The sequence below is a fragment of the Cnephaeus nilssonii genome (assembly GCF_951640355.1).
Source record: "Cnephaeus nilssonii genome assembly, chromosome: 11".
NCBI lineage: Eukaryota > Metazoa > Chordata > Mammalia > Chiroptera > Vespertilionidae > Cnephaeus > Cnephaeus nilssonii.
In genome coordinates, this window is record NC_137082.1 from 64,237,777 (window position 1) to 64,264,857 (window position 27,081).

Genomic DNA, 27,081 nt, shown 5'->3' on the forward strand with positions numbered 1-27,081 from the left:
CCTTCTACAATTGAAACTTTGTTGCCTTAAGCGGGTGGGCCCGGCCAGGGTGTGCGGAAAGCTTTGCTTCCCCTGTTGCCGCCGGCAACCCTGGCCTGCTCTCTCAAGCTCCATTCTGCCGCCATTTGTTTGAATTTGTTTACCTTCTATAATTGAAACTTTGTAGCTTGAGTGGAGGCTTAGGCCTGCAACGGCTGGCAGAAAGCTTGGCTTCCTCTGTTACCTAGGAAACCTTGTTCTCTGTGGCTGTAGCCATCTTGGATTGGGGTTAATTTGCATACTCGCTCTGATTGGCTGGTGGGCGTGGCTTGGTTGGTGGGCGTGGCTTATGTAGCAGAGTGATGGTTAATTTGCATATTACCATTTTATTAGAGAGGATACACATAGACATTTATGTGCCCACATGTATGTAATTGTGTAATCTCCTTTATCCTTAATTGCTTAAATTGATAGTGATGTGTTAAGTTTACAAATTTATTTTAAAGTTTATAACGGTAAATTCCATTTTCAAATATTGATATTGATTTGTACAGAGTTCAGGGAGCCCATGTCCAATGTGGCCTGCAGGGATTTGGGTTGGTTTCCATCCTATAATTTGTCCCTTGGCATAGATGCTTCTCAGGAAGCAGAGAGCACATATTATTTCCCATGTTTTATACTATAAAACCTGGTATCAAACCTGGTTTTTCTTAGACACGAGATAAATGAACACCAGAGAGGTTAAATATATTTTTCTTTCTTTCTTTTTTTTCTTCAATACACTTCTATTGATTTCAGAAAGGAAGGGAAGAGGGAGAGGGAGACAGAAACATCAATGACCACAGAGAATCATTGATCGGCTGCCTCCTGCATACTCCACATCGGGGATTGAGCCCACAACCCGAGCATGTGCCCTTGACCAAAATTAAACCCGGGACCTTTCAGTCCACAGGCCAATGCTCTATCCACTGAGCCAAACCAGCTAGGGCAAGAGGTTAAATATTTTGCTCAGAGCTTCACATCATCTAGTGACAAGTTGAAAATAAAACGTATGTGCCTTTGTTTACCAAGCCTGAGCGCCCAAGTTCTGCTGTAGCCTCAGCACTGGAGGCATGGAAAAATGCCTCGCACTTTTTCAAGGAAAATAAGAGCCTCATAACGATGACATTTGCTGGCACGTCCTGGGAAGAAAGCCCCTGTGTTACTCATTTTGTGGGATAGAGACGTGCAGGGAGTAATGTATGGCAGGCCCTCGAGTGCCTCTGGGGCACTATCCTGTGCATTTCCTAGAAGCAAGGTCCTTACTAGGAGAGCCCTTCTCTGAGTTCGGTTTCCTGGGATCTCCAGGTAGACTGAGTTCCCAAACGCTCATGGAATGCAAATGGGGAAGAAAGAAATAACTCAAGAGTATCACACTTGCATTGATTACTGCATGCTTTCACTGTACTTTTTCAGAGTGCAAATTCACCTGCACCAGCGGTAAATGCTTGTATCTTGGTTCACTGGTCTGTAACCAACAGAACGACTGTGGGGACAACAGTGATGAAGAGAACTGTCTCCTGGTGACAGAGCATCCACCTCCGGGCATCTTCAACTGTAAGTCCCTTCTACTCACCTTGACATCATCATTAAGTTTGATTGTGTTTTTGAAATGGCTAGGATAGTGGTCGGCAAACTCATTAGTCAACAGAGCCAAATATCGACAGTACAACGATTGAATTTCTTTTGAGAGCCAAATTTTTTAAACTTAAACTTCTTCTAACGCCACTTCTTCAAAATAGACTCGCCCAGGCCGTGGTATTTTGTGGAAGAGCCACACTCAAGGGGCCAAAGAGCCACATGTGGCTCGCGAGCCGCAGTTTGCCGACCACTGGGCTAGGAGGTAGGGTGATGTGGAAATGGGAAGGATGTTGTTTTTTTGCGGGGGTAAGAAAAGAGATTTGCGTTTTCACAAACAGAATGCTTTTTCTTTTAGGTTAGGAAGACGGTGTGTTTGAAAGTGGGAAATGTGTTCTATTTTCAGAGATGGCCAGGGGCACTATATGATGAAATACACTTTTGCTACTTAGAAGCACTGACTGGATTCCATGAAATAAAATATTGATTTAGTATTCTTCCCATCTGTTTTGTAGAATTTTTTAAAGGAGTAATTTTAAACAATTTAAAAAGAATTTTAAATAAATAATTTTGAATAAGCAAAGGAAGATATGTGGAGAGTTCATAATTAATCATGTGTTAAAATAATAAAATAGAAAGAATTACATTGGACTTTCCAAAAAGTTCTAACCATGTGTTTTTCTATTCAAAACTGGATGGAAAACAACTTAAGTGAGGTGTTTACATGTATGAATCCCAAGGCTAAGGCTGAGCATTTCTTGAACTTGAAAAGGTGAAATTATAGTTTGTGGTTTATTGTGCTTTTTTATCTCATGGTTTTTATGAAGAGATGAGAGAAGGAAGCTTTGAAACCCTGCTGGCCTTCTGTGAGGAAAAGTGGCTTGTTGTTTCCTTGGGCTCAGTGAAGTGGGTTGAGGGTGAGAGAATGTTTTGTGTAGAATGCCCTGGAGGGATGTTTACAGCGCTGATGCTCTTCGTGGGGTTTTCTGATATTTGTTTTTATTTACAGCTTTAACATTGTTGTTATGAAAAGGAGACTACATAAATATTGATACTGTAATGTGAAATGGGAAGAGATTTTTAAAAAGACACACTTTTCTCTATTCCTCCTATATTGTTACGTTGGGGGAAAGCTCAATAAACGGCTGTGCCTGGTGAATTTTGAGCCTGCTACTTATAATGCTTGTTAAATCCAAGAGTCTAATAGTGCAGTAGTTTTCCTCAAGTTTTTCTGTTGCACCAGTTTGCCTTTTCTTAGACGTGTTCTTAGAGTCCCATCTCTGTACCTTCAGAAGACAATTTAAAGTGAGGTGTGCGCTTTCTTGGTATCTGGTCCGTGTTTCCTATGGTGATGCTTTGTGCAATAGTCTTTGCAGTCATCAGCACTGTCCTAGGCGTAATGCAGCTTGCCTGGTTGCAGAGAAGGGGGTCCCGAGGTGACTGTCCTGCCTGCTTTGAGCCAGGGATCCTGGCCCTACCCAACAGTCGGGTGCCTCTGTGGCCTTATGCACAATGGGTCATAAAAATGGGCATTGTGAGGATCAGGTGGGATGGTCCACGTAAAACAATTAGAACAGAATAGTTGCTAGTACTAAGCTCTTGATGTAGGTCAGCGAGTCTTAAGCCGGGGGGCGGGGGAGGGGAGTGTCTTAGAAGGAGGAGAGCAATGTAAAGGCATTTTCTTGTTTTGTTTTCTCTAGACTTGAGTAACAGCAAACACATGTATGATAAGCTATGGAGAGACTCTTAGGACTGTGTGTGGTACCTTGACTGGATTCAAGAGTTCTGTGTGAAAAGCAAGCAGACACAACCTTTGGCCCTCTGCCCTGTGGCACTTCACAGACCGTTTCTCTGAATCTCCTTCAGTTCAGGGTCCTTCCACTGTGGTCCTCCTATTGTATCGAACACCTTCCTTTTCCTTTCCTTCCTCCCTTTCTCATCAGGATTCTTTGCTAGTTTTAAAAGCCTATTTTGAGATAGTTATACCAATTTTTAAGTAAATGTGAATATTTAATTTTGCTTAGGAGCCAGGTGAAGCAGTTACATCTATAAATGGTTCAGTGTTGCCCATGCAGCTACAGGAGTGCCTTAACAGAGGGATCTAAAGATCCTCTTGGCAAATTATTAGTTCCTTTGTTGAGATATAAATAGAACTTGTTGTGTCCTTAAAGCTAAAATGGGAGACTATTTACAACGGGCTCTTTTTTAAGAAGACTGGAGAGCTAGGAGATAGGATGACAAAAGGCAAGACCATGGCTGTGGCTTCAGGTTGACTTGGGTTCAAGTTTCCGCTTACAGAAGTGATTGGACCCCTTTAAGGCTTAGTTTCTCTGTCTGTGAAATGAGAACAATCTCTGCCATATGAGGATTCTTTGAGTATTTAAGTGAAATAATATACATGAAGAGAATAGTCTATGCCAGTGGTTGCCAACTGGTGGTCCATGAGGTCCGAAAGGTTGGCGACCGCTGGCCTATACAATCACATTATCCCCACTCATTGTGTGGCCATTTCTTGGGGAGGTAGACCAAGAGAGGTGTATCATCTCTCTTAATGCCAGAGCCATTTTCTTATGTAACAGGAGTTTCCATGTGTCCAAAGGTGAGATCCTTCTCAGAGAGTCTGGATGTTTCCCACTTATTCTGTCCCCTGGGGAAGGCCTCTGAGCTGAAGGTGGCTTGCTCTGATCTAGCCAGCAGCCCCCTTTACACTGCTTTCCTCTGATCCTCTCAAGCACCAGAGGGAGCCAGGCTCGCTTGTTACATTGAGACACTCATTCTGAGTTTGTTGTAGCTGGTCTGTTCTTTATGGTCAGGCACCGTTGGGAAAGGGCATAGCTTCTCTGCTCTTTGATGATGCTAGAGGGTGATCTAATATTGAATGAGTATATTCTCTTCCCCATACCTTGTTGTGTAAGAGTACCGAGTAAATAAAGGATATTTTACTTCCTATTAATAGCTGTGTAATGAGGCTTAGAGGCTCTCCATTTATAAGTGGCTTTTAATGTATCTACCAATGTGTTTCCTACAGCAGATGGACAATATGCCCTTCATGGAATGCCAACTCTGATGAGAAAGCTCACCTTTCTTTCCACCTTGAGAACTTGAAGTATAGATTACTTATCCATAAAATGTTGCATTCCAGAAAAACAAATAGTGATTCTCCCCTGCTCCTCTATATGAACAAGATTTGTTTGCTGGATATGCGTTGTTTCCACCTGGAGGAAACACCGTGTTCTGCTGTTTGATTGCACATAGGATAAAGCACGGTGGACTCTTCTGGGTTTCCAGATGAGCTAGAACCAGTTTTTCGCCCATGCTGTTGGCTGTGGGCATGTGCCATAGCTCAGATGTCTTGGTCTTCTCTGTCTCTCATTTGATATTTTCTGAAATTTAGCATGAATTAAGGCTAGAGAGAAAATGTTACTGCCATTTGTGAAGTCAGCAATGCTAATGATAATGGAAGCCCTAAACTAAATGGTTTTATAACTGAACCAAAAAACCTTAGGTTTGGTTACCTGCGGCAATGAAAGCCAAACTCATGAGGCAGGTGCTGGTGCAAAAGGAAAGAGATTGTTTTCAGGAACCACATCACCTGGGAGCACAGCGGACTCCCTTCTCAAAGATAATCCCATGGTTCTCTGTCTCAAAGATCATCGCTCTTCCTGCTCAAGCCTGCTGTTCTTATAGGCATAGGGAGGGGAGGGCTTTTCTCTCTCTGCCCAATGATCTTGCTAGCTTTTGGCACACTCAATGTAAGAACCACCCCCAGTGTCATCTTGGCCAATGGGAGAGACTCCCCGGCACGCCATGACTGTCTAGATTCTAAAGTCACAGTTTCACTTGCTTCTCTACTTTACTATGATCAGGCTACCTATTGACTGAGACTAGTTTATTTTTTTGGTGAGCCCCAAAGGGTTTTGCACATACCTGGACATCTGGGCTGGTGTTGATTATCTCACAAAGAAAGAGTGTTGCTGGATTCTTCTTTTTACAGAAGAGGGAACTGTTAGCCTAAATTGTTAGCTTTTCTCATGACTGCTGCATCAAAATATTGTACTTTTGAGCACTAAAAATACAAACCATACAAATAAAATTATTTATTTACATAGCTTATTACAAAAATAAAATTAAATGCCTTCTTTAGTAATTGTGCCAGGCATTGTGGGGGATGAAGGAAAACATAAAAGTCTCTTATCAAGGTGATGATACTCAAGTCAGGGAACTGAAAGATACAGGTATAAAGGTACCTGAAAATGAACACAGAGTATTTAGAACTAAGCAGTTCCAGCAATTCTTGGTTTAGGAGTTTAGAGAGGATCATTCTGATTGGACTTGGTAGTCCTGGTGGCTTTTTGCAGGAGGCATCCTGGGTGTCATGGAGAGGACAGTGTCAGGACAGAGAATAGCCAGCGTGCAGGGAGAGGGAGGGTGGATGCCTTGATTCTGAAGGCCCGGGTTGGAGGCAGCCTGAGATAAAGTTGGAAAGGTGGGTTGGCCCAGAGAGAAAAGCCAGTAGGTCACGCTATATCTTCTTCCCTCGTCTCTAAAAAGAGACAGACTGCCTGGGGGCCCGAGGTCATGCTTAGAGGAGAGCTACAGAGCCTGCCTGTGGCCCTGGGTGATGCTCACATTGCTGCTACCAGCCCTTTCTGCCTCACTGTTCCTATCAAGCAGAGAGTTTCCTGTTACCACATTTTCAAAGACCCTGTACCATGTCTTGGTGGGGGAGAGCAGAGATCCCCTGACTTGCTAGAAGCAATTATTGAGGATCCAAAGTACACAGAGAGCTGTGTACTCTGAAAGTGTTGGCAAAAACAGACTTTCCTTAAGCAATCATTGCTATGAAATCCATGCTACTAGACCATAAGAGTAAGCCCAAAGTTGACATGAAACCACCAGTCAATTAGACAACTTTTACTTTCAGCTTCAGTGGAATTTCTGATTCAGGGAAAATTGGGAGTTCTCATTCCTACTGAAAGGGGGAATTCCTTCTTTCTCTCTTTTAAAAATATATTCAATTACAGTTGACGTTCAGTATTATTAGTTTCAGGTACACAACATAGTGATTAGACATTTATGTAATTTACGAAGTGATCCCCCAGATAATTGTAGTACTTACCTGGCAACATACATAGCTTATTACAGTATTAATGACTATATTCCCTATCCTGTACTTCACAGCCCCACAGTTATTTTGAAACTACCAATTTGTACTTTTTTCACCCAGATCCCCAGATCCCCAGATCCTCCTATCTGGAAATCATCTGTTTTTCCTCTGTATTATGAGACAGTCTCTGTTTTGTTTGTTTATTATGTTTTTTTTAGGTAACACATATAAGTGAAATCATATGGTATTTGTCTTTCTCTGTCTGACTTATTTAACTTAGCATAATAACCTCTAGGTCCATCCATGTTGATACAAATAAGATTTCATTATTTTTTTTTATAGCTGAGTAATATTCCAGTGTATATATTTACCAGCTCTTCTTTATCTTATCGTCTATTGATGGACACTTGGGTGGCTTTCCTATCTTGGCTATAGTAAATAATACTGCAATGAACATAAGGGACATATATATTTTAAAATTAGTGTTTTGGATTGCTTCAGATATATACCCAGAAGTGGAATTGCTGTAACATATGGTAGTTCTATTTTTAATTCTTTGAGAAAGCTCCATACTGTTTTCCACAATGGCTGCACCAATTTGCAATCCCAACAGGTATGAGGATTCACTTTTCTCCACAACCTCTCCAACACTTACTGTTTGTTGATTTATTGATGATAGCCATTCTGATAGGTTTGCTGTGGTTTTAATTTGCATTTCTATGATGATTAGTGACATTGAGCATCTTTTCATATGTCTATTGGCCATCTGTATGTCCTCTTAGGAGAGATGACTATTCACGTCCTCTGCCCATTTTTAAATTTGGATTATTTGATTTTTCAGTGTTAGATTGTATGAGTTCTTTATAAATTTTGGATATTAACCCCTACTGGATATAACATTGGTGAATATTTTTTCCCATTCAGCAGGTTGTGTTTTTGTTTTGTTGATGGTTTCCTTTGATGGACAAAAACTTTTTAATTTGATGTAGTCCCAGTTGTTTATTTTTTCTTAAGTTTCCCTTGCCTAAGGAGATAATCAGAAAAAACATATTGCTAAGAGAAATGTCAGAGAGTTTACTGCCTATTAAAGACTTATTCTCATATATGGTGAGAGAGGTAGTCCAGTTTCATTTTTTGTGTGTATATTTCCAATTTTCCCAACACCATTTATTGAATATACTGTCTTTACCTGATTGTATGCTCTTGCCTCCTTTGTCATATATTAATTGACCTTTTTTCTCCATTCATTAGGGGGGATACTCCTATAAATAGAAATTCCCCATCAACTATGTGATTATCATAAAAGTAGATATCATATAGGATCAGTCTTATTAATAATGAGAAAATCCCCTATTAGCATTTAGTGAGATTTTCTTATGTGTCATTATGAACTGATGAATTAATATACACTTGATGTATACATGGAACCTTTTTAGAAATCCCCTCTGTGAACTTGGATGACTGACTCCCAGGTCTTATCCGGGATTCTGAGATTCCCATGGTCTGTTTAATTTCAAGAGTGCAGGGTTTGACCCCATCCCACAGTCCCACAGCACCCGGGAGTCTCATGAGCTCACCCTCTCACACCTGCTCATCACCTTACCTGGTTTGTCTTTCCTTTTCCTCGCATGCGCTCTCAGCTTCCTTCTGTCCCTTGTCATCACCTGTCTACCTCTGACTTCCCAGTGGAGATCAAACAAGCAATCTGTTATTATGAAGGCCCATAGATATGAGTCCTCCAGGAACAATGATTTATATGACAATTTTTAATTGATATGCAGATGATGTTCATCTTGATTTCATTTTGGATTTTCAAATAGATTACAAAAAGTTAACCCAGGAGTCCCAGGGTATCAGGGGTTATTAGTTTTGTTGAGTTCCTTTGATTTCCCCCCACTAATTGATAAATCACTACTTACGTGACCTGGGGGAAGTCAGTTCCTCTCTTAGTTTTACTTTCCACATCAGAAGGGTGAGTATGATGACAGCTGACCTGAGAGATTGTGTGGCTCAAGCTTGGTGGGACTCAGTGAACAGAGCAACTCTATTTCTGCCCTTACTCTTCCCATTAACCTGCTGTGAACACCAAGAGGCCTTTTTGGCCAGACGTGGGATTTAACCCTAAACCCCTAATTCCCCACTGGATCTTGTCTGAGCACTGTGGCCCCTTCAGACTCCTTCAGCGGGGGCATGGGAGCATGGCTAGGCCTTGCCCGCTTCCTTGCTTCTTAAGCACTCTTGATGATGCTGACTACAGGGAGGGTGGGCAAGGGTCTCCCATTGTGTTGTGTGGTTGGGCTCTGAAGGTTCCATTTGTTTATTTCTTGGTCAAGGCTGGGAGTAGAGGTTGCTTTCAGTGAATCAAGCTGTTGTGCTGAACAGTGTGTATTCTTTTGACAGGACTCCCTGCTCCCCTGTTCAACTAAGAGAGAGAGAGAGAGAGAGAGAGAGAGAGAGAGAGAGAGAGAGAGAGAGAGAGAGAGAGAGAGATCATGATAAAACAATTATTGACTTGTGGTGTGAAAATGATTCAAGATGGTATTTCAAACAAGGTGAGGAGGAGGGTAGGCATCTCTTACTTACACTGAGCCTGATCAGACTGCAGGTGGTCACTGGCAACCTGGGTGTATTTTGGGGGGCATGCCCCAGAGGAGGCACTGGCAGGGCTCACCCCCTCTTTTACTGCCAAAGAGGAGTCCCGTCCTCTCTCCGCCCCCCCTCCCCCGCCCGCCCCTTGGGTTTGCTGCCTTTGTTTCACCAAACCGGTTTTCTAACCAATTAAAATCGTATAGGGTCTTGAAAGGCAGTTCTGCCTTTTCAAATAAACAAAGGCAGAGAACAAATGGGAGGGAAAGTTTCAATAAATTCTTAGGCATCATTTCCTCCTGCTGTGACACTAAATTTACGTGGATAAAAACAACCTCTTAGATTTACATTTTGATTCTGTTACTGCTTTCATGTGTGTGGGGCTGTCCCACTTCAGATGAAATTTATCCACTTCTTTAAATATTTAGTAGTCTAGCGTGGATGTTAATGAAAGTCTGGCAGTGCTATTTTGAGAATTGCAACAATGATAGTAATTTTCAGTGTCAGATTCCTGCTTTGCAAAGGGAGAGAGGGATGGGAGGAGGAGGAGGTAAAAATGTTTCAGTTCTAATAGAGTTTGCCATCCGCTGGGCTGTGCCAGACAGATGGGTCATGAATACTGTCTAGACGCTCTGCCTGAGCGAAGCCGCGGTCTCTAAGGACGCGAAATGAGACGCTGGCTTAAGTAACTGGGGAAAGTCAGGGCAGGCTCTCCTGTAATCAGATAGAAATCAATGCTGATCTGCTTCCTGGGGGAGGCCGGAGGCCGGCGGGAGGGGAGTCTAGATTCCTAGGGGGTGTTAGGAGAAAACGTCCTCTGATCCTGATCAATTTTAGTGAAAACTTGACTAGTATTAGGCATTAGGGAGGATGGGAACGGAGAGGTGTAGCATGGGAACACTATTGATTTAAACTGTACGCAGCCACACGATGCGGAATGATTCCATTCAGACGTGGTCCTTGAAAGGCTAGGGAAGAGCAGGAACGGAGGACGTCTTCTTGTGTCATGAAAACAAGAACCCAGACTATCGGGCGACCTGCATTAATTGTGTGGACTGGTGAGCCTGGTGCTGCTCCAGTGGAGATGGTCTGTCCTGACTGTTCATTTTCTTGGGTTTAGCCTCTTAATTAGGAAGGGTTCCAGAGACTCACCTGCGTTGCTTTCATTTCTGGTGGGTCTCTGAGAACTTCCCAAAGCTGGTTCTCATCGCAGGCAGCTCTGCCGATGGTGCAGTGGGAAATGAGGTAAAAGTCTCACAAGCACCCTGCCTGGCTGCACTGGGTACCTGGACACGTCTGATGGGTGTTGTACTCAGTATTTTCCTTGGTGCCAGGAATGGAGTTTACGTGACATAAGTAGTGAGTTTCTACATATCAAAACTCACAATCAAAATGTGGTGGTGGGAGGGGAAGGAGATGCTGGCATCAGGGTGAAATGATGGGGGAAGGTAAGAAGAGCATGCCAGCTCAGCGGGGAGGGCTTCATTGTCAATAGTCATATATTTGCCTTAAAAAAAACTACCCAAAGGGTTTACCGTAAAGCTTGGAAGGGACCATCTTTGAGAAATCACAAAAATAAAGCTGGAATTCAACTGTCATGTGATGAGACCTCTACTGCAGAGGTGGGGTGACCCCCTGAGGGTCAGGCCTCTGAATTAACCATCTGGGCTCACAGCTCTGTTAGTCATGTCTCAGTGGAGATGCCAGGATAGGCTTTTAATTTGGGGGAAATCTCCAGCCATCTAAACTTAGCAATAATAATTTTTTCGTTCCTTCATTCATTCTCATTATGTCCTAAGAGCTCACAGCAGAGGGAAAAGTAGATGGTGCTTGCTTCTTCCTTCCCAGAAAGAAGAGGGAAACCATAGATGAGAAATAGTCTGAAAGTACACATTTCCTGGAGAGGAGAGAAAGAGAACTGTGTTCAAGAGCTGCTACCATAAGCAGTGAGCAAGTCTGCCTTGTTCCAAACGGTTCTCCGAAATATCGCCAAGGTCATCCAGAAGATACAGCGGTGGTCCAGAAAGGGGTCTTCTTTCCCTAAAACGCCTGTCTGCTGCCCCCCCCCCCCCCACACACACACACACTCTTACACTCAGGGCGTAAACTCTCCCGCCCTTTGGATAACCTGTAAGGAGCATCCATTTGTGGCAACAGTGCGCCAGGCGGGAAGGTGATGCCAGCATCCACTGACAGCCTCTGGGGTCTGGAAGGCGAGCCCAGCACTTGGCAGAACCCCAGCAGCACCTTTTGGTCCTGCTCACGTATGATCAGAGGAACAAGACACGCATCTGCCCACTTCACAGACTCCAAAGATTTCCTGGGATGATTCGTGGGCTCAAGTACGCGCCTTGGCTAGGAGAAGGCACCATTGTTCCTCTGCTTTGGGAAAAGGGCCCTGCCCTCACATGGGCACACACCTGTTCTGGAAGGGGTGACTGGGCATTTTGCCTTTTTATTTTTTACCTCTTTATCTTTAGTGGGGTTTCTTGGCTTCCTTTATTAATTTGATTCTAAAAAAAAAAAAGAAGAGGAAGAAAAAGGCACTTAAGTTAAACTTCTGACCCGTTTCTCCTTCGCTCTTGGGGGAAGGCCCACGTTTTGTTCCTGGTGAGGGGCAGCGGTGGGGCATGCTGCTGGCAGCCTCTGCAGTCAGTCTGGGTTTGAGGCGGGCAGCGGGCTGGAGCACAGTGCTGGCTCTCCCTGCCATGGGGGCGGGGGTGGGGGTGAGTGGCTGAGCCGGGCAAAGACAATGATTTGTCTTCTAGGACTTGATTTAGGTCTATGTCTATGACATGACATGATTTCCGCAGAAGGGTACCCAAGAAAAATGCACCCCTCAGAGAGACGCCCTCCCCCCCCCCCCCCCCCGCTTCTGTTAGATGTGCTCAGAAGACAGAAATGTCAAGTGTGTCTTTTCCCTGGGGAGGTGGGTTGGCATGAAACCAAGTTTTAAATGCCAATCTGACCTTAAAAAATGGAAAGTGTTCACTATCTCCGAGCCACCAGCGCAGCCTGCAGGGCTGCCAAGGGCCAGTGCACTGCCACCTCATGATCTTACAGTTCCGTGGCCATGTGTGTCCTCATGTCGGGGCATTTAAATCTGGGAATTATAGGAACCGATGGCCATGCAGTTAGCTTTTTCCAAAAAAATAGATACCAGGACTGATCAATTTTCAGACGTTATTCAAAGAGAATGAGTGATTGAAAGATAATGTCTGGACAGGAGGCTGGAGAATGCTCTAGAGAAAACATGTTTGGGGTTGTTACTTGCAGAAAATGATGTCTTAAATAGTAGCAACAAGTCTCTATATTTCATGGAGAGTATTTTTAGGAGTGTTGAATATGTGAAAGACATAGGGCTGGGTGATGGGTTGGGTGTACAGGGATGATGGGAGTGATGCAGAGTAAAGCATGGATGGAGATAGTGCAGAGTATACAATAGGAATGGGGGTAGATGCAGAATTTACTGGAGGGTTGGGAGTGGTGCAGAGTATACAGGGGGAACAAGGGTGTTGGTACAGTGATTATAGGATGTGGTCTCTGCTCTCCAGGTTTTTACATCTGGTGCTAAAACAGTGCACTTGGGAAGATCCACAAAGATTTGGGACAGTTTCTCCAGGGCCAGTGTATGGGACAGCAGGGAAAACCCTTCGAACTTGTGACTAAAGACAGACCTCACTGTGTGGGTGGTTCTGGGGATCTCTTACTCTTCTGGGCATCCTGACCAGAGGATCCGGGAGCGGTTGGGGAGTGGGTTAACAGAGAAACCATGTAGGAATTGTCATGATAAGCTGGCTTTCTTGGAGGTAAGAGCTGAATTTGAGGAGTCTTACTGGAAAGGTAGGTTGGGACCAGATTCTAGAAAGCCAGGAACGTCAGGCCAAAGAGTTTTTATTCTTTATCCTGAAGTCGTCCATGGAAGGTATTTGAGTGGGAGAGTGAGGGTGTGACACAGCGCGGGAAGGTCTGAGAGGTCACCCCGGCCTGCACTGCACTTCACAGACAGGGAACTTCAACACAGACCAGTGACTGGCCGAGACCATGGTGCGAATGCCTCCAATCTCCTAGGCCAGTTTTCTTTCCACTGCATAGCATCCTCATGCTAACTTGTCAGGTGAGGCAGTTACAGGAAAAGACAGGGAAAACAGAGGGAGTCACCTGGAAGGATTCTTCTCCACCAATGAGGCGGCCTCTAGGTGACTTGGTATGCACCCCACGGGGGCAGAGACACAGAGACATAACCAGGGGTTTATCAGAGGGGGCAGGCGCGGTACATTTGTCACCAGTGGTACCTTTTCAACAGTTTTTGAAGATAGTCATATTGTTATAATTGTTAAGATTATGTAAAGTAAAAAAAAAGAATTTGGAGGACTCCATGTGCAAGCTGCATCAGGAGATGAATAGGTAGGTAGTCTGAGTGTGCCCCAGCTTGGAGGTGTGCCCAGTTTGGGGTGTCTCCCAGCCTGGGGCCTGCTGGGGCTCTGCAGGCCACCTCACTGCTGTAACTGGGCCCGTGCAGAGTCTGGCAGCCCTCAGAGGCTCTCTGTGCTGTGAAAGGAGGAAGGGCGGGGAGGAAGGGACCAAGGTTATTTCAGGGCACAGGGAAGTCTGGGCCACGCCAGCGGGTGATTGATTCTAGAGGAGGAGGAGAACCCTGTGAGCAAGTCTCTGGAGGGGACGGGATCCAGCATGGTGAAGGGGAATCTCCTCCTGGGAGACTCGGCGGGCAGAATGCTGGTCCTGAGAGGGAGAGTCGCTGAGCTGAAAAGGAGGAGGAAAGAGTACCTCCTGGGGCAGATCTTCCCAGGAAAAGGTACTTAGGGTCTTCTGCCAGCAGTCAGCTTGGGATTGGGAAGTTGAAAAAATCCTAATGTAGGAAAAATCCACAGTCTTAGCAGTCAATATCTTGGTTGTATTTTACATGCATATAATAAAACTTCCTCTTAAAATTAAAAAAAAAATTTCCGCTCTCTGGAGGTATAATTGACAAAATTGCAAGCTATTTAAAGTGTACGTCATGGAGATTTGATAGAAGTGTCCATTGTGAAATGAGGCCCCCACCATTGAATTAACACACACATCACCTCACGTTTATCTTTTTTGTGTGAGAATGTGTAAGTTCTCTCTTAGTAAATTTCATTTATATAATAGTGCTGTGCACTGTAGTCACCCTGTTGTACGTTAAGACCTCAGACCTTATTCATCTTACAGCTGACAGTCTGTGCCCTTTTACAAATTCCTCCCTATTCCCTCACCCCATTGCTGTAGTACACGTATGTACATGTAAGCGAGCATGTCTGTCTTGGGATTTTCTTGTGTGTAAACGTAACATTTGCGTCACAGCAGGGCCTGTACTTGAGGAAAGACACAGGATCCAGCTCTTTTCCCCTTTGAAAACAAATGCTGATGGACATCGTTGGGCTTTGCTGCTGGCGTGTTGGCGGTGCACGTTCACGCACATGCATTATGGAAACCAGGAGACCTGTGACGTGCTGAGTGATACCTAGGACCTGGGTGTGATGTTCAGAAGGGGAAGGACCTTCGATGATGTTTTTCTTGGGGGCTGAGCACTGAAACTTGTTCTGATCGTGGGTGACCGTGGATTTTGGCATTACTCTGTGTCCCAGGAATGAGTTGCAATACAGAACCAGCTGCGCTCGGCAGTGACCTTGGGCTGTTAGCATCTTGGGCCCAAGTTTTCTCGGCCTGCTGGGAAGGAAGGCAGTTTTGGTCTCTAGAGTCCCCTGTGGCTAAAAAGAAAAAAAAATTACCTGAATTAGTGACTTTACTTCTGTTATTAACTTGAATAAGATTATTATTGGATACAACATTCATCCAACAAAGGCGTTTCTTTGTAAATCATGTACTTATTTCCAGGCTTTTTGAGAGAGGTGTTCATCAGGGCAGAAAGTGCCTATCAGCACCGGCTAATATTAGAGCCTGCTCTGTGGGACTGGCCCGGCCGTCCGTTACCAAGTACCAGGTGCTCAACCTGCCTTTCCCACTGTCACCCCCGCTCATTACCGTTCAACCCCAGTATCGCCGTGTAATCTCTTCACCGGAGACAACAATGACGCAGTGTGTGAATCCAGAGTCTGGCACCTTGTAGCACCTTGGTGGAAATAGAAAGCTGTGATCGCAGCATTAAAATATGCTAACAAGCTGCAGGAGCTAATGGGCACCGCTTTTACACTGCAGATGTTCATTCCGGCGCGGCTGCCGGCTGCCAGGACGCTGCTCATATCCCAGTGTTTGGTGGTTGTTTTTGCTTATGGCAGTGTTATTCTCCGGAAGGGACCCCCCATCTCCTTGAAGAAGCGTGCTGCGTTTCCGGGCCTGTGACGATCGAGGAACCCCCTTGGGTGGTGTGACTGTTGAGAGAGCGAGCAAGAGAGCGGAGTTCATGCGGAGGATCATTGTTAACGATAATGATAGGATGTGACTATCTGATTAAAATAAATTAGATTTTACCCTGTTGTGGTTAATGTGTATCTAGATGGGGTTTCCGATTCCTAGAAAGAGGTTCTCAATGTGTTCTGTAAGTGCATCAAAGAATGCCAGTGTACTAAATTTCAGTGTACTATGTTAGATTGTAACTATGTAGAATTTTTAATTTCTGGCTTACAGTTTTTGTCTTGTTTTGCTTCCTGGCTCATATTAACAAATGATTCCATTCTTTTCATAATCTCTGCTCTTATTAATGCCTAGGAGCACCCTTGGTTCTCCCCTCTCCCTCAGTTGGCTTGCTCTCTCTCTGCGGAAGTCTAATCGGGTGAAAACATACTCAGAGTGAACGGACAGGACAGCCATAGGCTGTGTGCTGTACGGGCTGGTGGTGTCATCCACGCTGAAGGAGGGCTGGCGTGTCTATAGGGAGGGTGGCAGGAGGAAATGCCGGGCTCACCTTGGGAGTTACCTAAGCTGCAGGTCCGGGCAGCTGGCAGAGGTGAGGTGGGCAGGGTGCTGACTGCACTTGGGGCTCAGGCAGATACTCAGCGGACCTCATCCAGAAGGTGCTGTGGAGCAGGGAAGCACTGCATTTCCCCGACAAAAGCTGTTATATTGGATGTTTTGTGTTGCCTTGGAGATCATACAACCCTGAGCCCCCAGATAAAGGTCATGATCATTTATACGTCTTCCATTTAAATATCCCACCTGGTGTACACTTTGCTGAGTCCCCCAAAGCATGAACAGGGCATGCAACCAGGTAGGTATTCAATCAGTATTGGTTGAGTGGATTCATATGTACCGCTGTGCTGGGCAATCCAGAGTGTGTAAGACTTGGTGGTCCTTATCTACAAAAATGGCGTAAAGTAGACTGAGGCTGGATACCTGTGTACACACACACACACACACACACACACACACACACACACACACCAGCTAAGAGTCAGGGAGGAGGAGTGGGTGCTGTCCAAGAGGGACCAGGAGAAGCTCGGAAGACGACCAGGCTTGTTGAATCTCATCCTGGCACCAGGCCTGGGGTTTCCCCAGGCTCGACCGCCAGTGGACGCTTAGGCAGGGAGCTTGGCGTCTCCATGTTTTTCAGTGGCCTACAGAGATATTGGAAACCTGAAAAAAAGGGTATTTCCCCCGTGATAGGAAAAGAAAACTGCAAAATTGAAATGAACACATGTAATTAACTGTCTATGATTCATGATCTCCTGTGGGATACGGGTGCACTTCATTGGTTTAGAGAGCATCTGAGAGGCCCATTCAGGCCAAATTCCAAATACATTTTGAAACTAAAATTGAAATTCAATGACTCTTTTTGAAAATAATTTATCTTTATTGTTGAAAGTATTACAGATGCTCTCGTTTTCCCCCCATTGATCCCCTCCACTCTGCACCCACCTCACCCCACCCCCCAGGCCTTCACTGCACTATTGTCTGTGTCCATGGGTTATGCATATACGCATATAAGTTCTTTGGTTAATCTCTTCCCGCTCTTCTTCCCCGCTTCCCTCTGAGATTCGCTAGTCTGTTCCATGCTTCTATGTCTCTGGATCTATTTTGTTCATCAGTTTATTTTGTACATTAGGTTCCACATATGAGTGAGATCATGTGCTACTTGTCTTTCTCTGACTGGCTTGTTTTGCTGAGCATAATACTCTCCAGGTCCCTCCATGCTGTCTCACAAGGTAAGACTCTAAAGGAGCCAGGAAAAACCACACAGAAAAGAGGTTAAGTATAAAATATATATTTTACCCAACTCCGAATCTTTATACTGTGAGTTGATGAAACAAAACAGAGGAGGTAGTCTGAAAAGTTTTTAGTTTTAATCCAGGATAGAGGAGTGGCTGAGGCAGTAGAGGACATGCTTACTGTATACTTAATGGTGGAAGAAATGGCTGGATTCAATTTGCAGAAGCTCCGAGGATAGCCATTAACCTGAGCTAGAAAGCCTATTTGTGAGTGCTGATGGCTGAGGGGAGTTGTAAACAAGGACTCAAAAAGAAATGGAAGAACCCCTTGATAAATAGATGTAAAGCAGTTTTAGTTGTTTTCTAATATCTGAATGAATACACCACTCATATTATGTACGTGAGTCATATAATGTTTTTGTGTTCAATTAATGGAGTGTGAAGTAATGATGACATGAACACAGACAGGATGAAGAGGGCGGAGAGCAAGCACAGACGTGGATGACACATTCTCCACTCCCTCCGCAGGGAGCCTGTGGGGAGAAGAGGCCGGAGCCTGCAGTGACACCTGCTCTGGTTTGAGAAGGTAGAGAAATAGCAGGAGCTCCTCAGCATCATTCCAAAGCCTGTCCATCCCTCTGAGGGTGTATCCTCCTCACGGCCCCATGTCCTCACTCCTCACGGAGGAGTTGGGCTCGGTTACCTTGTGCATGTGCTTAAGACTAAGAGCAGGTACAGAGAGGCACCCTCCCTGCCCCTGGGGCAGAGTGAGCGCTCATTCCTTCCCTGTTCCCCACGGCTCCCAGGGAAGCTGCCCAGAAGCTTGGCTGCCCACCTTCCCTTCACTTGTGTTCAGACCCACACTGGGCAGTGGCCAAGGAGGGGTGTTCACACAGGGCACCCCTGAAAATGTGAACTGAGCAGTAAACATGTTTTGAGGGAGGAGTCTATGTGGTAAAGACGAGTAAAGCCAGAGTCCCTGCTCTAATGGAATTTAGTCAGGTGCCGACGGTAAGATGCATCTTACTGTTCAAGGACAACAGCGCAGGGAGGGCATGGTAAGTGTGCATCCCCTTGGACTGTCCCTAACCCCTCATTCTGGCATTTCTGTGCTCCCCCCTCAGTCCCATCTGCACAGGAAGGTTTGTCCTGCACCTAGAACCCAACCTGCCAGCCTGGCCTAGGCACACATCTTCATGAGGCAGGACCCTCTTTCCATGTGAGAGGGGAGAAGGCTCCCTTTAACCTGAAGAACAGAGCAGTAGCAGAATTGCCCAGGGGAACTTGGAAAGAGAAATGACTCCCAACTGTCTCATGGACAGCACCCTGTCAATAAATATATATATATATATATATATATATATATATATATATATATATATATATATATATATATATATATCAGGAGCATGTTCTTCTGGAATATCTCTGTACAGTACGATTTGTAGCTATTACATCCCACCTGCAGTCAAGGTCACTAGCATATAGTAGGGGAAACTATATGAAGTGCTTTGCTGTGTATTGGGAAACTCATTATAGCTTCTAATTAAAACCACAGTCACACCACTTTCAGGCTTTTCTTTCTTTTTTAAAAATATATTCTTATTGATTTCAGAGAGGAAGGGAGAGGGAGAGAGAGTTAGAAACATCATTGATGAGAATCATTGATCGGCTGCCTCCTGCGCGCCCCCGACTGGGGATCAAGCCCGCAACCCGGGCATGTGCCCTGACCGGGAATTGAACCCTGACCTCCTGGTTCATAGGTGGACACTCAACCACTGAGCGTTTCTTAATACATTGTTATAGTAATTTTGGAAGGATATTTTTCTGTAACACACTTTTTCTGCTTGCTACCTTCCCACAAGAGTTAAAACTTTGAAAACTCCCTCATCTTTATTTCCCTTCCCTCCCTCTGCCCTACCACCTGACTCCCTCCTTCACTTCTTACTATTTCTCCTTTTTCTGCCTCTCCCCTTCTGTTCTCCCCCCCACCGCCCCCGCCAACCCTTAACCTGGATAATGATATCTGCCCCCTGTACTTTGGGTTATTTGGAATGAAGATTTCAGCAGAGGCATTAGGGCATAGGACATGAAACTGTATCTCAGGGGCAGACAGAGATTTCAAGAGGTGCACAGCCCTGTGACCATGGCTCCCTAACATGCCAGAGGAGGGAGTTCGCACTGGGAGTCGGCTGCACCGTGCCTGCCTGTGCGGGCTGTGGCCTTTGTCTCTTTAGGTCTTTACAGACACTTTAGGCAGCTGCCACACAAGTCGGTAAACACTTAGAGAAATGAAGAATGGTCGGAAATGGGCATAGCACGAAGTGCAGAGTGACAAAAGGTATAGGTGTGTGTGTGTGTGTGTGTGTGTGTGTGTGTGTGCATGTAGTTTACATCTGTGTTTATTTTCTTCTATTATTTATTTTTTGTTTTTATTGAATTGATTGGGGTGACACTAGTTAACAAAATTATATAGGTTTCAAGTGTACAATTCTATCATATATCATCTGTGCAGTGCATTGTATGTTCACCACCCAAAGACATCTCCTTCCTTCACCATTTCTCCTCCTTTTACGCTCTTCTACCTTCCCCCATCGACTTTTCCCTCTGATATTCGCCGTACCTTTGTCATTGTCTATGTCTAGGAAGTTGGTTTTTTTTCTTTGTGTTTATTTTAAAATACCACCCTGACCTTCGTTGCCTGTTAACATCGTAGCTCCATTCTGTTATTTTTGTACTTAAACAGGCTTTAAAACAATTCTTAACACAGAGCCCTATCTCCCAAATTGTGTGTTTTTGTTTTTTTTAAAGATAGTGTCTTTTCTTCTGTGATGGGAGGAAGGAAAATGAGTTGAGTGGGGCTGGAGGAAACATTGCTCAGCCCAGGATGGCAGCCTCTGGATATAAACTCAAAAACAAAACACCCATGTGTGTTTCTTTTGAGCAACATACATGTACCTCCCAGAGGCGCTACGTGGCGTCATAGAGTGTACACTCCCACACAATTCTGATATTAATTCCTAATACTGAGCAGTTAAATGCAACTCACATTTTAGTCACCCAGGATGCTCCCCTGGGCATTCTCGTGCTTTGGGAAAGGTGGCCCTGGCATGAAGGCCAGGTGCAGTGCTCTGCATTTTGAACCAACTTGACAATTACCCTTCCATCTTTGGAGGAAATGTAGCAGCTAAGAAATATGTGCTGCAGAGTAAGAGAAAAGGACTCAAGATTTCTGTTTTAAAAATGCGTTTCTTAACTTGTTCTCTGGCATAATTTCTGCGTTTATGGATAGTACTTCTCAGCCTTTCATGAAATTTCTGCCTTTTATATGTGGAAAAAACCAGAGGCTATTTTAAATTATAAAAACAAGCTTTAATCTAGTCCAAGAAACTGGGGGAAATAGATGTGTGTTTTTTTTTCCTAGCTTCAGCCCCATTTTCCTACCTAATGTTAAATATGGCTATTTCTCCCAAGTTAGAGGGTTTCCTTTGTAGAATATGAATGAGCTATTTACTGAGTAACAAAAAGACAAGCCTTTCAAGTACAAATGGAGCTTTGGAGATCTCTCAATTTGAAAGACTAATCTTGGTATAAACACAACTGTTTCTCCATATTGCTGGGAACACTCCATCTAGCTGTTTGGCCACATTTTCTATTATGGTTTTTATAATGTGAAGCTATGGCTAATAGCTCAGCAGAGAAGTATTTGGGCACAGTAGCAATGGGGATGTGTTTACATTGCCTTAAACTGTGTTGATGAGCAAAGAATAGTTATTTTCCATAGAAATTGCTCTAATCTGATAAATAAAATTAGGCATTGGGTGTTTTCATTCCCCGTCATCTATCTGAGCTCAGGTCAACCAGTAATCTCATTTAGTGTTTTGGTTTACCTTATTCCCTGTCTGGATCTACCTGTGGTCTTTAGGCTCAAAATCTTACAGCCAGTCTTCCTTTTTCTTTATGTAAATGAAGGACATCACATTGAGACTACCTTCTACAGGGGCTAATTTGGAGGTCACTGTGTGTCTAGCATCTTCCACCAGGAAGCATACCTGGGTGTAGAAAGATGGAGCCATTGCATTCAGAAATACCTTTTGAGGCCAGCAGAGCCTGCCTGTTTGGAGCTTCACATGCCTATGGGTGGGACTTGTGACACCCTCTTCCCCTTCAGCTCCCCCCACCCCCCAAAAGATTTAGGACAGAACTGGGTTAGTGAATTCATGTCTTGATAGACTGAAGGGAAAAATGAGGCTCTGTGCTCCATATTCATGTGCATCTGCCCCTCTTGGTGACATGCTAATTGGTTGGCCTGGGCACAAGACTAGGAAGCGCAGGCTTCCTGTTGCTCGCACAGTGTGTCTTGTCTTCTGTGATGAGAGGAAGGCAAATGAGTTGAGTGGGGCTGGAGGAGACATTGCTCAGCCCAGGATGGCAGCCTCCGGCTATACACTCAAAGGATTGTCTTTTCTAGGAAACTTTATATTAAAAATCAACACAGCTGTTAATAAGTATATGCTATTTTGTAATTTAAGTTAGGTAATGTTTAGCCTGCAGAAAACTGGTTCTAAAAATCTGGATATATATTCTGTTTATTCCTATGATTTAGTTAAGTGGTATTTAGTTGTTGCTTTTATGTTAAAGTCAGCTTATTAAATACCATGCCCACTTTTCATTCTCATGCTGTGTTTTTCATTTATTCTGAAGGTCAGATGAATATGTTCAAATTCTGTTAGCATGCTGGAGTCAGAAATGAAAAGATGATTTAACCTTTTAAGCCCTTTTAAAGAATCATACACGATCAGGAAATTAGCTGATAGGAGTTATGGACAAATACACAGTCATGAATATTTTCAACTATTAAAAATGAATAAAAGGGATGCAGACCGGAAAGGGTGGGTATGTTGAAACATTTAATTTTGGCATACTACTTATTCATTCATCACTTGATGGATTCTACAACCTCATTCTGGTTCAAGAGGGCAATATTGTGTGCCATTTATGCCCTCATTGGCTCACAACACCTAAAACCACATTGCATTTGGCATCAGGGTTAGTATCTGTTGGTGGAGAACATAGAGCCAAATGGAAGTGGGACCTCCTAGTGGGGCTTGTGGCTTGGCAGAGGATTGTTGTGGAAAAGGCACTAAGTTCATTTAGGCAGTTTCTTCCTCTTCACTAACAGTACTTTACTTCTAAAGCAATTCTAAATTCTGGACATGTATATAAACTATAATGCTGCAAGTTAGATGGGCCACTCTATCTAAAATCTCAATCTCTTGCCCTGACTGGTTTGGCTCAGTGGATAGAGCGTCGGCCTGCGGACTGGAGGGTCCCAGGTTTGATTCCGGTCAAGGGCATGTACCTTGGTTGCGGGCACATCCCCAGTGAGGGGTGTGCAGGAGGCAGCTGATCGATATTTCTCTCTCATTGATGTTTATAACTCTCTATCCCTCTCCCTTCCTCTCTGTAAAAATCAATAAAATATATTATTAAAAAACTAAATAAATAAAATCTCAATCTCTTCATACACTCTTCCCCCTTAACTCATTTTGTATCACTTGTCACTAAATATCATACTATGTATCTTATTTATTTTGCTTTTTGTCTGTCTCCCAAGAATGTTACTCTAGGACGATATATATGTTTGTTTACTTCACTAATGTGAAGTACACTCAGTACTTAGAGCAATGCCTGGGAGTACAATTAATATATGTTGAGTGAAATAATGAGCTAATATTAAAATGATGCTCAGAATGTAGTTTTTTGTATAGTAATATATATTTTGCAATTAATTATCTTTTAAAAAATAATAGAATTGTAGTTCAACATAAGAAAGTCAACCAACTTAATATACCACATTAACAGAATGAAGGGGGACAAAAACCACATGCTCATCTCAATAGAAACAAACAAAAAAGACATTTGACATAATTTAACATCTTTTAAAAATAAAACAGAAATAGAAGGGGACTTCCTCAACTAAATAAAGGGCCATTTAGGAAAAACCAACAGCTAACACATGTTCATTGGCGAAAGACTGAAAGCATTCCCCTAAGATCAGGAACAAGAAAACAAGGATGCCTTCTTTCACTACTGCTGTTCAGTATTGTTCTGGAACTCCTAGCTAGAGCAGTTGGAAAAGAAATAATAGGCATTTGAATTGCAAAGAAAGAATAAAACTATCTCTATTTGCAGATGACATGATCCTATGTATAGAAAATCCCAAAGAGTCCCTAAGAAAGTTACTAGAGCTAATAAACAAATTCAGCAAAGTTATAGGGAAGTAGATTAACACAGAAAGTAGTTATTTTTTTATATATGAGCAATGAACAGTCTAAAAAGAAAATTAAAGTATTTCCATTTAAAATAGCACCTAAAAGAGTAAAATAACTAGAAGTAAACTTAATCAAAGTGGAAAGACATGCACACTGGAAACTACAAAACATTGCTGAAAGAGATTTAAAGAAGACTTTAATTCAGTAGAAAGACTTAATATTGCTAAGATATCAGTACTACCCAAATGATTTATAAATTCAATGCAATCCCTATCAGAATTCCAACAGGTTGTTTTTGTTTGTTTTTGCAAAAAACGCAAAAGCCCCTTCTCAAATTTATATAGAATTGTAAATGGTTTTAAATAACCAGATAATCTTGAAAAAGTACAAAGTTGGAGGACTCACCCTTCCCAATGTCAAAACTTATTAAGCTACAGTAATCAAAATAGTGATACTGGCGTAAGGGCAGATATAGAGACCATAGGAATAGAATGGACCAGAAATGCACACCCATACATCTATGGCCAATTGATTTACAATGGTGCCAAGTCCATTCAATGGGGGAAAGAATATTCTTTTCAACAAATGGTGCTGGGACAAGTGAATTTCCAAAGAATGAAGTTGCAATTCTACCTCACAACAGATACAAAAATTAACTCAAAATGGATAAATGTAAGAGCCAAAACTATAAAACTCTTAGAAGAAAAAGCAGGGGAAAATTTTCATGACCTTGGATTTGGCAGGGGATTCTTAGATATGATACCAAAAGCATAAGCAGCAAAAGAAAAAAATAGATAAATTTGTCTTCATCAACTTTTTGCATCTGAAGATATTATCAAGGAAGTGAAAAGGCATGCTACAAAAGGGAGAAATTATTTATAAATCATCTATCTCATAAGGGTTCAATATCCAGGCAATATAAAGGACTCCTGAAACTTAACAAGAAGACAATCCAATTAAAAATGTGCAAAGGAACGCGCCCTCCTGGGAGCACACCCAACCCTTTCAATTTTCCCTCTTCCATCTCAGGCATGCACCTCCTAAACTCTAAGGGACTCCATGAGATTTGCAACCAGCACAAGACTTGCAACCAGGGGAGCAATGGGCAGTGGCAGCTCGTCCCCAGCTAACCCCCTGAACCTGTCTCCAAGATCCCATTTTCTCTGACTTCCCAGTGAGCTAAAGCAGCCCGCCTAGGCTCACTTCTTTCCTATGACATTTCTAGGGAGCCAAAGCAGCCAGTCTAGGCTCTCTCCTATTGCTTCTTCTATCCTAAGCCCTTTCTTGTTTCACTGTCCCCAGCTTTAATAAACATGCTCTCAAAATAAAATAAAAAATGTGCCAAGGACAGCAAAAGAGATGATAAAATTATAAGAAAACCTATGGAATGGGAAAAATATTTGCAAATGATATATCCAATAAGGGGTTAACATCCAAAATACATAAAGAACTCGTACAACTCAATAGCAAAACACACACACACACACACACACACAAATAATCAAATTTAAAAATTGGTAAAGGACCTGAATAGATGTTTCCATCCCCTGAAATCCAGAAAACCTGGAGTGTTCTGAGAGTTTGTATTCCTTACAAGTTTGCAGATAATGCTATTGCTGCTGCAACATCAAAGGGACCGCACAATGAGAACCAGCAGTCTAGAGCAGCAGAGAGCATGATGGGGTGTGGACCTTGGAGGCAGCAAAGGAGGGAAGTGCCAGGAGAAGAGAAGATTGCTCAAGACCGAATTGCGTGCGTCACAGCTTTGCCCGGACAGCCTGGATCCACATAAACTGAGTTTCCCCCTGCTTTATGCTAATCACTCACTAATGAGGCTATATTTTTCTTGAAGAGCAATGTTGTTTGTTTTCTTTTTAAAGGCTTTTTTGAAGTCTTTGGTGTTGTAAAAGAAATTTACTCAATAACCAGGCCCTTACTGTTCCAAGAGCAGACACGAATCTTAGTCACGAAAAGAAGGAAACTCAGAGCACAAAAGTATTGATTTTGATCCAGAGAAACTAGAGGCTTGGTTCCATGCAGAAGGCATTCATTTGTATGAATTTGTCTTAGCCACAGAATTCAAAGCCACCTACCTACCAGGAGCCTGCTCGGATCGAGGGTGAAAAAGGCATGACTGTTGGAAGGGGCCTCACCCCATTGCATCCAGCCAACACCACCACCATGGCCAGTCCACAGATGGTGCACTCTCTTCCACCCCGCCGTCTCCTGAGGAACTGCCTTCCCAAGTCCCAGTAACCAAATCGGCTCCCTGCGCTTTGAGAAGCTGTGGAGTTCACTGAAACCTGGACGTATGACAGCCCTGGCCTTCCTTGTTTTCAGTCAGGCACTTGAAGGGGGTGGCCAGCAAGCTCGGCAGATAAAAGAAGTAATTTAGGCTTCGGTTTCAGATAAAAGACTTGAGGTTCGTGAAATGTTCCAAAAGCATAACAATGTAGCTTCTGTTCTGTGCTGTGAAACACATTAGGAATATGAACAAAGGAGCAGCACTGTGGAGTCTGCAGGACCTGACCCTGCCAAGGCTGTGAGCCAAGAGTCTCAGGATTTGGGCGTCCTTTGGGCTAATGAAAAATCCACCTGACGGTCTCCTTGGTTCTATTCATTCTCCTACCCCCATCCTCTCTGTCTTCTTACCTTAGCGTGCACCTGCTGGCATTAATGATGCCAGGAAGGTTATGGACAAACAGTTTAAGGTCAAGTGCAGTAAAATGATTCTATTTATGAATCAACAGGTCCCTGGTTAATGCACCAAGAAGTGTTATATTGTCTCATGAATATTGTTCCACAAATATATTACATCTTTGTTTTCAATGGATGAAAAAGGGCAGGTTTCATAGTTCACAGTGGGCATTTATGAGCAAAATTAATCTCTTTGGTAATATGTAAAGAAGACTTTGTGGCCAGGTATACGTCTGCTTGTCTTTTACAAACTTTCAAAGATAGTGTTAATTTTTATGTACTTATAATCTCAGTATGTCATTATTATTCTCGGAGCAGCATTTGTTTGTAGAAGTAACATTAATTAAGCTTCTCAACTGAAGTGAAAATACTTTACAGGAATACAGCAAATTCCCATTCCTCTCTACCTCCCCCCAGCACATCAGATAGGTTTAAACACTTGAAGGCAGAATATGGCTCACAGAAAAAGCAAACCTAATTATAGCCTAAGGATGCCAGGTGAGTTGTCTTCACTTTAAAATGGAGACATTTAAATCTGTCTTCATCTTGCCCAGACTACAATCCTAGACAGGAAGGGAAGAGCACGCTGCCTGGATGCTTCTTGCCATCTCTAGCTTCTCTGGTTGTTGTCATGGACACTTGTCCAGAGTCGAGGTGTTTCTGAATGAGTACA

General features: G+C 43.4%; 1 protein-coding gene across 6 annotated transcripts in view; it reads left to right on the forward strand.

Moving 5' to 3' along the window:
• The window catches only part of LDLRAD4 (low density lipoprotein receptor class A domain containing 4), a 329,265-nt gene that overhangs the window by 164,940 nt on the left and 137,244 nt on the right, over positions 1–27,081 (forward strand). For 5 of the 6 annotated variants that reach the window (XM_079783402.1, XM_079783404.1, XM_079783401.1 and 2 more), the window contains one exon: positions 1,435–1,575. The exons of the other annotated variant lie outside the window; for it this stretch is intronic. In XM_079783402.1, the coding sequence (XP_079639528.1) occupies positions 1,435–1,575 (141 nt within the window). The remainder of the gene's footprint in view (positions 1–1,434; positions 1,576–27,081) is intronic. 6 annotated transcript variants of the gene reach the window in all.